We start from the raw sequence: 13884 nt of genomic DNA on the forward strand, positions 1-13884 counted from the left end.
AACTAAAGGCATTAATTTCTGAACTAGCCTCACTACCAAGTAGTAAGTAAAATTTTAATCCTCATAACTACCATTTGTGTTCAAGGAAAAAGACATGGGCAGGACTGACAGTGAGTGTTCCACATATTTCACACAAAAAAAAACCAGATGTAGCAACACCTTTTATTTGGAGGAAGTGAGTAGAGTTGAAGGAGAAGTTGTCCAAAGCAAGAACAAATTTTGCCAGGCAGTGGATAGGCACTGGCTGGGCCTCCATTCAAGGAATAAGCAGAGAACTCTTAGGCTGTCCTGCCTAGGGATGGAGGTACAGAGAGATTGGACATCCATGTGAAGAGAAGATGATCAGGGACAGGAAACTGTTAAAGTGCAGTAGGGCATTGGAAAAGTCACAGATGCAGGTAGGAAGAGAGTGGAAAAGGAGGATTTTTAAAAAAAAAATGTTAAGATAAGAAGTAGTAAGTTCAGTGGAGCAGGAACAGACTGAGAGTGGGTCAACCATCAAGTCCAAAATTCATTGAGGTAAAGGGATGAAGTGGAGGCATTTGCCAAGGACAGATCTTTCACAGTCAGAGAGTGAAGGGTATCACAAATGCACAGCAAAAGGGCAAGATTTGAAGGAACGGGATTGGAGGGAAGGACGGCCCGGAGGGTTGTTGGTGAAGCTTGCGACACTTCGCATTTACAAGTGAGAAAATATTTGTTAAAGCACCAAATGAGGCAAAGGATGAAATGAAACTATGGACCAGGACAGGTTTAAAGTCAGAGTCGTCAATGCTGCTTAAGGGAGGGGTCAAAAATATGCACACGGCAGTGCGAGTAAATCTTAGGATGCAGCAAGAACAGCGGTTTGTGGAATCCTGAATATTTCAAACTCATCCATAATCGTCAACAGATCCGAAACATGAAAGGTGAAATTTCAATTGGAATCCACCTGGAATAAGTTGGGGCTGGAGATAGTTGATAATGAAGTAGATGTGGGTTTTAGTAGATGCTTGATCAAATAAGTGAAGGGAAATAGAAATCAGTATTTTACTTTGTGTTTGTAAACTGTTTCCTGTTAGAAGTCAAACAAGGTGCGTGACAGCAAAAAAATACCAAACAGAGATATTTTCTGCAAAAACACTTCCATGATTAATACTGGCAGGCTGACAAAGAATAATTTTTCAAGCATATCTCTCTCAGGAAAGCAAAGTATTATCCATTTGACACTTATTAAAAGCAGGAAGCTAAAATCCGAATGAAGAAGCCCACTGCAGATACCAACAAGCAATTTTAATACAATTTCTGCAGAATACATGGAAACTGCGGAATATTTGGGAAATGTGCCGTGATGTAATATTTAAGCACTACATCTACCTAGAATAGGATGCCACACTGTTTTATACCTTTTTAATAGGTGCAAAACATTGAAAAGCCAAGTGATAAACTGACACTTGACAACTTCACAACCTGCAAAGTTCCCCGAGGAAACAACAAATAGAACTTTTGTTCACGTCACACAGTTTGACTTGTCTGCTACTTGTATTTCTTGATATAAAACACCTGTCTTTATTCATATGGATGATGTTCTGCTTCACAATTCATATGTTTGTATGACCATGGCATTAGGAGCAGCAGTAGGCCACCCAGCCCTTTGAGCCAGCTATTCCATTCAATGAGGCTATGGCTGATCAGATTTTAACCTCAACCCCACGTTCCCACCAACACCGATAACCTATCAGCCCCTTGCTTATCAAGAATCTATCTAACTGCACCTTAAAAATAGTCAAAGACTGCTTCCACCACCTTTCGAGGAAGAGAATTCTAAAGTCTCATAACCCTCAGGAAAAAAAAATTCCTTATGTCTTAAATGGGTGGCCCCTCGGTTCTAGATACTCTCAAGAGGAAACATCCTCTCCACATTCACCCTATCAATACCCATCAGGATCTCTGAAAGGCTTCAATTAAGTCATCTTTTACTCTAAACTCCAGTGAATACAAGCCTAGCTTGTCCAGCCTTTTCTCATAAAGCAACCTGCCCATTCCAAGTATTAATCTAGTAAACCTTCTCTGGACTGCTCCCAAAGCATTTACATCCTTAAATAAAGAGACATCAATAATGTACACAGTACTCTAGATGTGGTCTCACCAATTTCCTATATAACTGAAGCATAACCTTCCTATTCTTTTATTCAATTCCCTCAATAAACAATAACATTCTATTAGCTTCGCTAATTACTTGCTGTACCTGCATATTAACCTCTCAATTCATGCGCTAGGACACCCAGATCCCTCTGCAATCTATTACATTAATATGCATCTTTTTCATCCTTCCTGCCAAAATGGACAATTTCACATTTTCCCACATTATACTCCATTTGCCAGATCTTTGCCCACTCACCTAATATATATCCCTTTGTAGCCCCCTTGTGTCCTCTTCACAACTTACTTTCCTAACTTTGTGTCATCAGCAAATTTAACAATCATATGTTAGGTCTCTTCATCCAAATCAAGTGGTGGGGTGGGGTGGGGGTGGGAAGAGGGACGATGGTGGCAGTGGTAATGTCACTGGACTAGTAATTCAGAAGCCCAGGCTAATTCTTTCAGAGCATGGGTCAAATTCCACACAGCAACTAGTGGAATTTAAATTAATAAAATCTGGAATTTAAAATTAGTCTCAGTAATCGCAACCATGAAACTATCATTGATTGGAATAAAAATCTCAAGTTCACCTAGTTAGAAAACGAAATCTGCCATCTGGGCTACATGTGACTCTAGACCCACAGCAATGTCTTTGACTCCAAAATTGCCTAGTGAGACCTCAGGTTGAGGGCAATAATGGATGAGCAACAAATGCTGGCTTTGCCAGTGATGACCACATCCCATGAAAGAATAAACTAAAATCATTGATATAAATTGTAAAAGTTGAGGCCCCAGCACTGATCCCTGTGGCACACCACTTGTTACATCTTGTAAACCAAAAAACGACCCATTTATGCCTATTGTTTGCTGTTAGCCAGCCGATCTATCCATGTTAATATGTTACCTCCACACCATGAGCTTTCATTTTCCACATTAACCTTATCAAATACCTTATGAAAATCTAAGTACAGTGCATCCACCAGTTCTCCTTTATCCACAGGATGTTACATCTTCAAAGAACTGGTCCTCTTATCAATTGACTATTCATGACTTGTTTTCAGGATTTAAATTGTAAGAGACCTCAGCACAACTTTCCCCAATAACTAACTTGAATAGCAAAGGCAGCATTATGAAACTCTCAAGTTTGATACTTAGTCTTTGTTGAGCAAGCCGGTTTCACGTCAGCAAAGACAAGTATTAAAAATTGGCTCAACATCTGAGCCACTGATGGCAACACAGGCAAGGTTTGCACCCAATTACCACCCAGAAATCTCTCCTAGGAAGTGCACAAATATAAACTTCAGACCAAAGCAACATCTAGTTAGTAACTTTTCCTCCCACGTTTAAAAAACACCACTGTCACCACAGGCTCAATTTCAACCCTCTCAAAATCCATTCACAGTTAAAATTGGGCCCTTCAGGTGTCTAGGCTCAAACATGGTGCAATGGCAACTAGCACATCTGGAAAAGCAACCTAATAAAAAGGAACCAGAACTTTCAGGAACAGACTATTGTTGAGGGAAAAAAAAACTCTCAAAATGGATTGCTCAGCAGTTTAAAATGGAATACATCCAAAATCATATTTTAAAAAAATATAGGAACAATTCTTTAGTTCTGTTTTTATATTTGGATGTATCACAGATACAAAACTCATCATTTACATGCTAAATATAGAACCCAGCCAACAAGTTGTTGGGAGTGGAGGGCCAGTAGGGGAAGACTAAGTATTTCAAGTTTGTGCATGTCTCACATCTGCAGTTTTTTTCTCCCCAAATTTCAGTTTGGCAGAGAAAATAGACCATTTGAAAATGTTTTGTCCCAAATGGATGCTACAGCTACAAGGTTACAAAATACTGCATGTTCCATGAGTTTTCTATATAAAGAGGCTGGTGGGAGTAGAGGGAGTAAGTGGATACAAATGTTCTTCCCCCACATTCATGATGAAAACAATTGAGCAAGCAAGAGTTCCATTTGATTATTCTCCTCCTTTCCTCTATCTCACAGGAGAACAGTCACCTTCTCAGCCCATCACCACACTAGATCAGCTTGTATTTATACAGAGCTTTTGACTTTAATAAAATGCCCCAAAGCACTTCACAGGAGTATTATGAAGCAACATTTTACACCAACATAAAAGGCAATATTAGTGCAATTGGCCAAAAACTTAGGTTTTAATGAGTACCTTATGAAAGGAAGAAAGAGGGGTAGAAAGGGTAGAGAAATTTCAGGGTGGGAATTCAAGAACTTAGGGCCTAGGTAGCTGAAGACATGACTGCCATTGGTGGAGCAATGCAAATCAAGGATGTTCAAGGGGCCAGAATTAAATGAGCGCAGGTATCAGAGGATTATGGAGCTGAAGGACATTACAGAGATAAGAGTGAGGCCTTCGAGGGATTTGAAAGAAAGGATGAGAATTTTAATATATGGAAGAAAAAAAAAAGGAAGTGTGTCTGATTAGTAGCCAGAGGTCAGCTAGTACAGAGATCATTCAGGACCAGGACTTGGCACAAGAACACACACAACATAGTTTCTGTTGACAAAAACAGAATTACCTGGAAAAACTCAGCAGGTCTGGCAGCATCGGCGGAGAAGAAAAGAGTTGACGTTTCGAGTCCTCATGACCCTTCGACAGAACTTGAGTTCGAGTCCAAGAAAGAGTTGAAATATAAGCTGGTTTAAGGTGTGTGTGTGGGGGGCGGAGAGATAGAGAGACAGAGAGGTGGAGGGGGGGGGGGGGTGTGGTTGTAGGGACAAATAAGCAGTGATAGAAGCAGATCATCAAAAGATGTCAATGACAATAGTACAATAGAACACATAGGTGTTAAAGTTAAAGTTGGTGATATTATCTAAACGAATGTGCTAATTAAGAATGGATGGTAGGGCACTCAAGGTATAGCTCAATGGGGTTTTTTTTTTTTTATAATGGAAATAGGTGGGAAAAGGAAAAATCTTTATAATTTATTGGAAAAAAAGGAAGGGGGAAACAGAAAGGGGGTGGGGATGGGGGAGGGAGCTGACGACCTAAAGTTGTTGAATTCAATATTCAGTCCGGAAGACTGTAAAGTCCCTAGTCGGAAGATGAGGTGTTGTTCCTCCAGTTTGCGTTGGGCTTCACTGGAACAATGCAGCAAGCCAAGGACAGACATGTGGGCAAGAGAGCAAGGTGGAGTGTTAAAATGGCAAGCGACAGGAAGGTTTGGGTCATTCTTGCGGACAGACCGCAGGTGTTCTGCAAAGCGGTCGCCCAGTTTACGTTTGGTCTCTCCAATGTAGAGGAGACCACATTGGGAGCAACGAATGCAGTAGACTAAGTTGGGGGAAATGCAAGTGAAATGCTGCTTCACTTGAAAGGAGTGTTTGGGTCCTTGGACGGTGAGGAGAGAGGAAGTGAAGGGGCAGGTGTTGCATCTTTTGCGTGGGCATGGAGTTGTGCCATAGGAGGGGGTTGAGGAGTAGGGGGTGATGGAGGAGTGGACCAGGGTGTCCCGGAGGGAGCGATCCCTACGGAATGCCGATAAGGGGGGTGAAGGGAAGATGTGTTTGGTGGTGGCATCATGCTGGAGTTGGCGGAAATGGTGGAGGATGATCCTTTGAATGCGGAGGCTGGTGGGGTGATAAGTGAGGACAAGGGGGACCCTATCATGTTTCTGGGAGGGCGGATCTCCTGCGCATCCGCCCTCACTCCTTCTCCTCCCTCCCAGAAACATGATAGGGTCCCCCTTGTCCTCACTTATCACCCCACCAGCCTCCGCATTCAAAGGATCATCCTCCGCCATTTCCGCCAACTCCAGCATGATGCCACCACCAAACACATCTTCCCTTCACCCCCCTTATCGGCATTCCGTAGGGATCGCTCCCTCCGGGACACCCTGGTCCACTCCTCCATCACCCCCTACTCCTCAACTCCCTCCTATGGCACAACTCCATGCCCACGCAAAAGATGCAACACCTGCCCCTTCACTCCCTCTCTCCTCACCGTCCAAGGACCCAAACACTCCTTTCAAGAGAAGCAGCATTTCACTTGCATCTCCCCCAACTTAGTCTACTGCATTCGTTGCTCCCAATGTGGTCTCCTCTACATTGGAGAGACCAAACGTAAACTGGGCGACCGCTTTGCAGAACACCTGCGGTCTGTCCGCAAGAATGACCCAAACCTCCCTGTCGCTTGCCATTTTAACACTCCACCCTGCTCTCTTGCCCACATGTCTGTCTTTGGCTTGCTGCATTGTTCCAGTGAAGCCCAACGCAAACTGGAGGAACAACACCTCATCTTCCGACTAGGGACTTTACAGCCTTCCGGACTGAATATTGAATTCAACAACTTTAGGTCGTCAGCTCCCTCCCCCATCCCCACCCCCTTTCTGTTTCCCCCTTCCTTTTTTTTTCCTAATAAATTATAAAGATTTTCCTTTTCCCACCTATTTCCATTATAAAAAAAAAAAACCCCATTGAGCTATACCTTGAGTGCCCTACCATCCATTCTTAATTAGCACATTCGTTTAGATAATATCACCAACTTTAACTTTAACACCTATGTGTTCTATTGTACTATTGTCATTGACATCTTTTGATGATCTGCTTCTATCACTGCTTATTTGTCCCTACAACCACACCCCCCCCCCTCCACCTCTCTGTCTATCTCTCCGCCCCCCACACACACACACACCTTAAACCAGCTTATATTTCAACTCTTTCTTGGACTCGAACTCAAGTTCTGTCGAAGGGTCATGAGGACTCGAAACGTCAACTCTTTTCTTCTCCGCCGATGCTGCCAGACCTGCTGAGTTTTTCCAGGTAATTCTGTTTTTGTGTTGGATTTCCAGCATCCGCAGTTTTTTTGTTTTTATCTCATAGTTTCTGTTGATCTCAGGGTGACAGAAGATAGAATGTGCAAAGTTGGTCAAGAGTGCGTTGGAATATTCAAGAGGTAACAGAGGCATGGATGAGAGTTTCAGCAGCAAAGAAGCTGAGGCGGGGCAGAGTCAGGTGGCAGTAGACATAGGCAGTCTACAACAGCACAGATGTGTTTGGAAGCTCATCTCAGGGTCAAATACAATATTACAAACAGTCTGGTTCAACCTCAGTTGCCAGGGAGAGGGATTGAATTGGTAGTTAAAGAACAGAGTTTTTCTAAACAATGGCTTCAGTCTTACCAATATTTAGTTGGAGGAAATTTCTGCTCATCCAGTATTAGATATTGGACAAGCAGTCTGATAATTTAGCAACAGTGGAAGAAGTGATGGTGAAGTACAGCTGGGTGACATCAGTATACATGCTTTTTCAGATGTCACCAGGGGGCAGCATGTGGATGAAAACTTGGAAGGGGTCCAAGGATAGATCCTTGGGGACAGCAAAACTAATGGTGTAGATGTGGGAAAAGAAGCCATTACAAAATGATACTCTGGCTACAATTAGATAAAAATTAAACCAAGTGAGTGTGTCCCACCCAGTTGGAGGAAGAGGGTGTAGTTCAACCATGTTAAAGGCTGCAGATAAGTAGAGAAGGGACAGTTTACTTTGTCATATTGGAGGTCATTCATGACTTTGAAAAGAGCAGTTTTGATTCTGTGGCAGGACAGAGACCAGATTGGAGTCAAGCAAGGAGATGGCTATGGACTTGAGAGGTAAGGCAGCTTGGAGATAGGTGACTGTTTACAAGGATTTGCATTAAAAAAGGAATTGGGACTCCACCTATGTTGCTGAAGCCTTCATGCACAAGGCTGTTCATATGAAAATTTTTTAAAAAGGTGTGGGACTTAGGGATTGACTGACTTTAGCAATTACTTAAGTGAACTTCAATTAAAATCATAATATGATTATTCATGAGTCAACATTTTTACTAGAGTAATTTGTACTACTTTCCTCTGAAGGCTCATTCAATAAATACACTACCCTGACTTGGTAGTGAGCCAGTTTCATACTTACATTGGAGCTACATTAGCTAATATTAGCCACTGGAAACGTGTGCTGACGCTCAACATCAAGACATGCGCAAGAATTGCCCCTTGGGTGAGGCACCAGACACTATATGCAACTGCACCCACTGTGAACACATATCCTGTAAAGGGATCCATTAACTTAAAAAGGGATCCAAACACAATGTGGGGTTACAGCAACAATCAATGATGTCAGCAGAGCACAGGGCAGTGACAGAGATAGCAAACAAATTCCAAAGTGGAGGAGCACAAAAGCTCAAAGCTCACAATAGCCTGCTCTTAAAACAGGAACCAGTGCATTGCAACTTTATTCCCATTCAGGGTAGTCAGGGAAAAAATTGTTTCTCAACACATTGCATTTTAATTCAATTCTATATTAAAAGCAGTCAACACAAATTAGACATGCCAACTTCCAACTACGTAACAATCCTTATGCCTTGCCACCACCCAGATTTTTAAGTTTACAGCTAGAAAAATAAATTTCAAAAAACTTGGAAATCGTTTAAGTTGCTGCTTTTAATCTTCTTTTGAGTTGCCCATGAATATCCACAAGAGAATTTCCATTGGCCTTTTCTGCCACTGAAATCATGGTGACTATATACACCTATAATTGAAAAGGACGCCAGATTATAAGGTTGCATTACTTCAAAATTAACGTTTTGTCCTTGACCTTATTTAGTAGGAAATTCAAAAGTTCACAAAACGCACAACACGTTGCCAGTTTCAACTCAAAAAAATCCGAGTGGGTGGTTCACGAAAAATTGCTTTGCTGCATTGAAACAGGACTTGACTAAGCTAACTTGCTGAGGGCGGGGTGACAAGCAAGGGTGAATGATTGAGCGGAGTTAAACTCAGATAAAAACAGGCCATTGTCCTCAAGCTGCAGCCTTACAGCGCAAGCAGCTACTAAACTGCCAAATAAGGTTCTTCCATTGCCCACTAGACTACTTTTAGGAAAGAATTCCATACATGACGCATTGCAGGAAGCTTTGAGTCATTTTAGTTCCGTTAGAAGTTGGACAACATCCAAATATCAAAGTAATTAAAAGATAAAAAAAGGTACTTCCAAATAGCTGGAAGCACGTTTGAAACAAGAAACTTGTTGCCCTCCTTGACGAAGAGGAAAGATTTAAGTGGGTAACAAAGAGAATTTGACCCAATGCAAATTAATAACCGCTACCAATCGAGGCAGTTTCGTTTCCAAAACTGTCAAGAGTCGAGCGGGTGTAGAAAACCTCGTTACAAAGTAACAGGGCAGTTCATCGCTGCACTCCATTTGAAAGGCAGGCCGAGATTGGCAGTGAGCCCAGCCATTCACCGTGGCACTACCGATTCCGAAGCATATCACAGAAAGAGCAAAGTGGATCAGGGCTGGCAACTGGTGAGTTATTCACGATCAGCCAATTTAAACTATTTTAATAATCCGGAGGAGCTTGAGCGGAAATTGAAGTTTCAACATAGTTGCAAAGAGGGAAGGAGACGAGAAAAGAAACTTGCAATGAAACCGAGGGAAGGAGACGAGAGAAAAAAAAACTTGTAATAAAACCATTAGCAAAACTCAGGCCATACCAGTTTTTTTTAAAAAAACACAAAAGTTACTCCAAATACCCAGTTATAAATTTGACATTTTTCAAAGGAAGATAAACGGTTCAATTGTACAGGAGGCAGACATTACAACACATTTATGCAAACGCAAATCGATATTAGTGGTCTGCTTACCGTTTTCGGCATTTTGTTTTCTTGCAAGCGTCCTCGACTTCCAGCTGAAACGTTGTTAAAATTACCAGTTTTCCCGTCTACAAATTACCGGCTTCTGTTTTAAAACCAGATGCTTCTTCTGCCCATCGGCTTCTGGCAGCTCTGCTGCGATTCAGAATGGAAATCAGTACAAACGGATCAATTACACGCTCTTCAAAGCGGATGGACAGCAAAAGGAGCCTTGAGCTATATTATCTACACGCTGCTAACTGTCTCCACTTGTATTTAGTATTGAACCACAACCCCAACTTCCTGCTAACGGAACTTCAATGTCTGAATCTGACACCACACCCAGGAAAACGCTCACATTTTAAGTGATGAGGAAATAGACCCCGCCTCGCTCCGTTGTAATAAATAGGCTTCTGGGTTATAGCAATTTTTCAGTACACAAGTAGACAAAGCACATTTAACACATATATGAAACGTTTTCGTACTTTATATTTCACTGACAAACTGATCTTAAAGACAGATAAAAAATGGTTGACCTTGAATCAATTAACACATTAATGGGGAACTAAAAGGCATTTCTTGAGAAGCGGGATGTGAGTTTTTAAAAATATCAATTACACTTTTTTCTTTGACTTGGAGAAGGAACTTCATGTTCCTTAAAGTTGGGCGTTAGCAGTTGGGGTGTATGTAAAAATGATCACCCATGAACTGTGGTTGGATCAAATTAAATAGAACCAATGGCCTTCACTCTGTGGACCTTCACAAATGCTTATAACCTTTTTCCCAGACACCATCGGACATGAACGTGGCGGACTGAATGGCCTCCTGTTATGTAACCATTCTATGACTATCAGATTCACACGCAAAATTTGAGAAACAGTCATGTTAGTGTTGGGATCGTGATAAGGCATTGTATCACCAACCACTTCTACTCTGTAGCATATATTTTAATCAAAATTTAAATTATTTTGCTGGCTATCTCCCATGAGATAGTCATCTTGTCCATGAGACCCTCTGCCTGCTCCCTTGACCATAGTTCGACTAAACTATTAATTACCCAACTTACCTTCCTGGCTCCCAAATTAGCTGATACTGTTAACATTTTTCTTTCCTTAGGTACAGTCCCTCTGCAGTAAACACCTCTCTGTTTGACCAACCCGTGTCCGTATGGTTGCCAAACCCTCCAGGATAGGCCTGGAACCTCTAGGAATTGAAGATCAATCTCCAGGCCACTGCTATGTGCAACCTTGGATAAATATTATTGGGACATTTAAAAAATTGCTCTTTGCATAATTTTTTCATCATTTTCTTTGAACATTTCTCTTCCCCAGATAAAAATATTGAAAATGGGGAAAAAAAGGTGGTTTGGCTGACAGTCAAGCATCAAGCAATTGGGTATTGAGTCTTTTTGCTTTCCAGTTAGCGTGGGAAGGAAGTGTGCCGTAGGGATGGATGTGTTGGCTGACTGATAGCTGGATTGTGGGGCATGCCATGTGATGAAACCTCCAGGAATACATTTAATCACAGTTGCCAACCTTACCTGCCCTTCCAAATCACAACCTCATCTCCAACATCTGTTTCTTGTCCAAAGACCTTGAACATGTTGCTGCCTCCGAAATCCATGCCCATCTTTCGAGGAATCCATGTTTGAATCCCTCTAATAAGGTTTCTATCTTTGCCATGGTACCAAAACAAAGTGGGAGGTCAGCCAGCAGTGCATTGGAATAGTCATTCTAGAGGGAGGTCTTATCAAAGTCCCAATTCTTATGTGACTGTGATAGTGATAAACTATCGCTCAATGTTTTTCTTGAGCTGTTTGGAGCCTTTGCCACAGTTGACCACAACATCTCCCTCAAACACCTCTCTGTCACCATCCAGCTGGGATTGCACATTTGCCTGGTTCCATTCTTATTTATGCAATCAGAGCCAGAGAATCACTGTTACCCCTGGTGTCCCTCAAGTAGCCTCACTTGGTGCTTGGCCCCTATCTTTGGTCTCCATCACAAATTCTGTTCTCTAGCTATCAGCTCCACCCTCTCCCTGGCAACTGTCTGAGGCTAAAAAAGAAAGCTCTCAACCTTCCTGTCATATTTAACCCTGAGGTGAGTTTCTGACACATATCCATGCCATCAATAAGACTGCCTATTTCCTCCTACATAACTGATTCTGCACCCCCCGCCCCCGCCTCAGCTCATCTGCTGCTGAAACCATCTTCAATCCCTTTGTTACCTCTAGAATGATTATTCCAACGCACTACTGGCTGACCCATCTTCCACCCTCCATAAACTTGAGGCCATCCAAAACTCTGCTGCCCATATCCTAAATCGCGCCAAGTCCCATTCACCCATCACCCTTTGATTGCTGATTTACATCAGCTCAAACACCTCCATGGCCATGTCCCTCCCTATCTCTGTAACTTCCTGCAGCACTACAATCCTCTTAGGTATTTAGATCTAATTCTGGCCTCTTGTGCATCCCCTATTTTAATCATTCCACTATTGCCAAGACCATAAACTCTTAGGTCCCTCCCTAGGCCTCCCCGCCTCTCTACTTCTCTTTCCTCCTTTAAGGCATGCCTTAAAACTTACCTCTTTGACCAAACTTTTGGTCATCTGCCCTATTGTATCCATATGTGGCAAGGTGTCAATTTTGTATAAATACAAATTGTTGTTGTTGTTGGCTGATGGTATTTTGGAACTGATGCCTTATTTCCAACTGACAACAACAGTCACCAACAACTTTTTAAAGCAAACGACCCCAATATTATGAAGATTATCAAAGCGCCCATTTACCAGTGGTCTTTCAGGGTGCATCTGATGGCTGAATTGTGCATTTGCCTCAGGGCCATTGTCGAGGATCTGATCTTTCAGCACTGACATCAAAGTTAGTTATGTGTGGTCTCCAACAATGGCCTTTCCAAACCATCCCTTGACTTAAAAAAAAATATGGCAAATAGCAAAGTCAAAGATGACTTTTATACTAAAGCCACATGAACAGGATTCTCATATCAACATCCTGGGGACTACCATTGACCAGAAATTGTACTGGACCAGCTGCAAAAACACTGCGGCTACAAGAGCAGGTCAGAGGCTGGGAATTCTGAGGTGAGTAACTCACCTCCTGACCCCTCAAAGCCTGTCCACCATCTACAAGGCACAAGTCAGGAGTTTTTTTTATTCATTCACGAGATGCGGGTATTGCTGGCTAGGCTGGCATTTATTGACCATCCCTAATTGGCATTGAGAAGGGGATGGTGAGCTGCCTTCTTGAACTGCTGCAGTGCATGTAGTGTAGGTACACCCACAGTGCTGTCAGGAAGGGAGTTCCGGGATTTTGACCTAGCGATAGTGAAGGAACAGCGATATATTTCAAAGTCAGGATGGTGAGTAACTTGGGGGAACTTACAGGTGGTGGTGTTCCCATATGTCTGCTGCCCTTGTCCTTCTAGATGCCAGGGGTCGTGCATTTGGAAGGTGCTGCCTAAGGAGCCATTGGTGCGTTTCTGCAATGTACCTTGTAGATAATACATATTGTTGCCATTGTGCATCAGTGGTGGAGGGAGTGAGTGCTTGTGGATGGGGCGCTAGTTAAACGGACTGCTTTTTCCTGAATGGTGTCAAGTTTCTTGAGTGTTGTTAGAGCTTCACTCATCCAACCAAGTGAAGAGTATCCCATCACACTCCTACCTTGTGCCTTGTAGATGGTGGACAGGCTTTGGGGAGTCAGGAGGTGAGTTACTCACTGCAGGATTCCTAGCCTCTGCCCTGCCCTTGTAGCTACAGTATTTATATGGCTAGTCCAATTCAGTTTCTGGTCAATGGTAACCCCCAGGATGTTGATAGTGGGAGATTCAGTGATGGTAATGCCATTGAATGTCAAGGGGCGATGATTAGATTTTCTCTTGTTGGAGATGATCTGGCACTTGTGTGACACAAATGTTTCTTGCCACTTGTCAGCCCAAGCCTGGATATTGTCCAGGTCCTGCTGCATTTGGACATGGACTGCTTCAGTATCTGAGGTTTCAAAAATAGTGCTGAACGTTGTGAAATAATCACTGAAAATCCTCACTTCTAACCTTATGATGGAAGGAAGGTCATTGATGAAGCAGCTAAAGATGGTT

General features: G+C 42.5%; 1 protein-coding gene across 1 annotated transcript in view; it reads right to left on the bottom strand.

The window, feature by feature from the left end:
- Nucleotides 1–10096, bottom strand: part of msna (moesin a) — an 81730-nt gene extending 71634 nt beyond the window's left edge. Inside the window, exon 1 of the mRNA XM_041195160.1 lies at nt 9777–10096. Coding sequence (XP_041051094.1) covers nt 9777–9788 — 12 coding nt within the window. The 5' untranslated portion in view covers nt 9789–10096. The remainder of the gene's footprint in view (nt 1–9776) is intronic.
- Nucleotides 10097–13884: the final 3788 nt, after the last annotated feature.

The sequence above is a fragment of the Carcharodon carcharias genome, chromosome 9, assembly GCF_017639515.1.
Source record: "Carcharodon carcharias isolate sCarCar2 chromosome 9, sCarCar2.pri, whole genome shotgun sequence".
NCBI lineage: Eukaryota > Metazoa > Chordata > Chondrichthyes > Lamniformes > Lamnidae > Carcharodon > Carcharodon carcharias.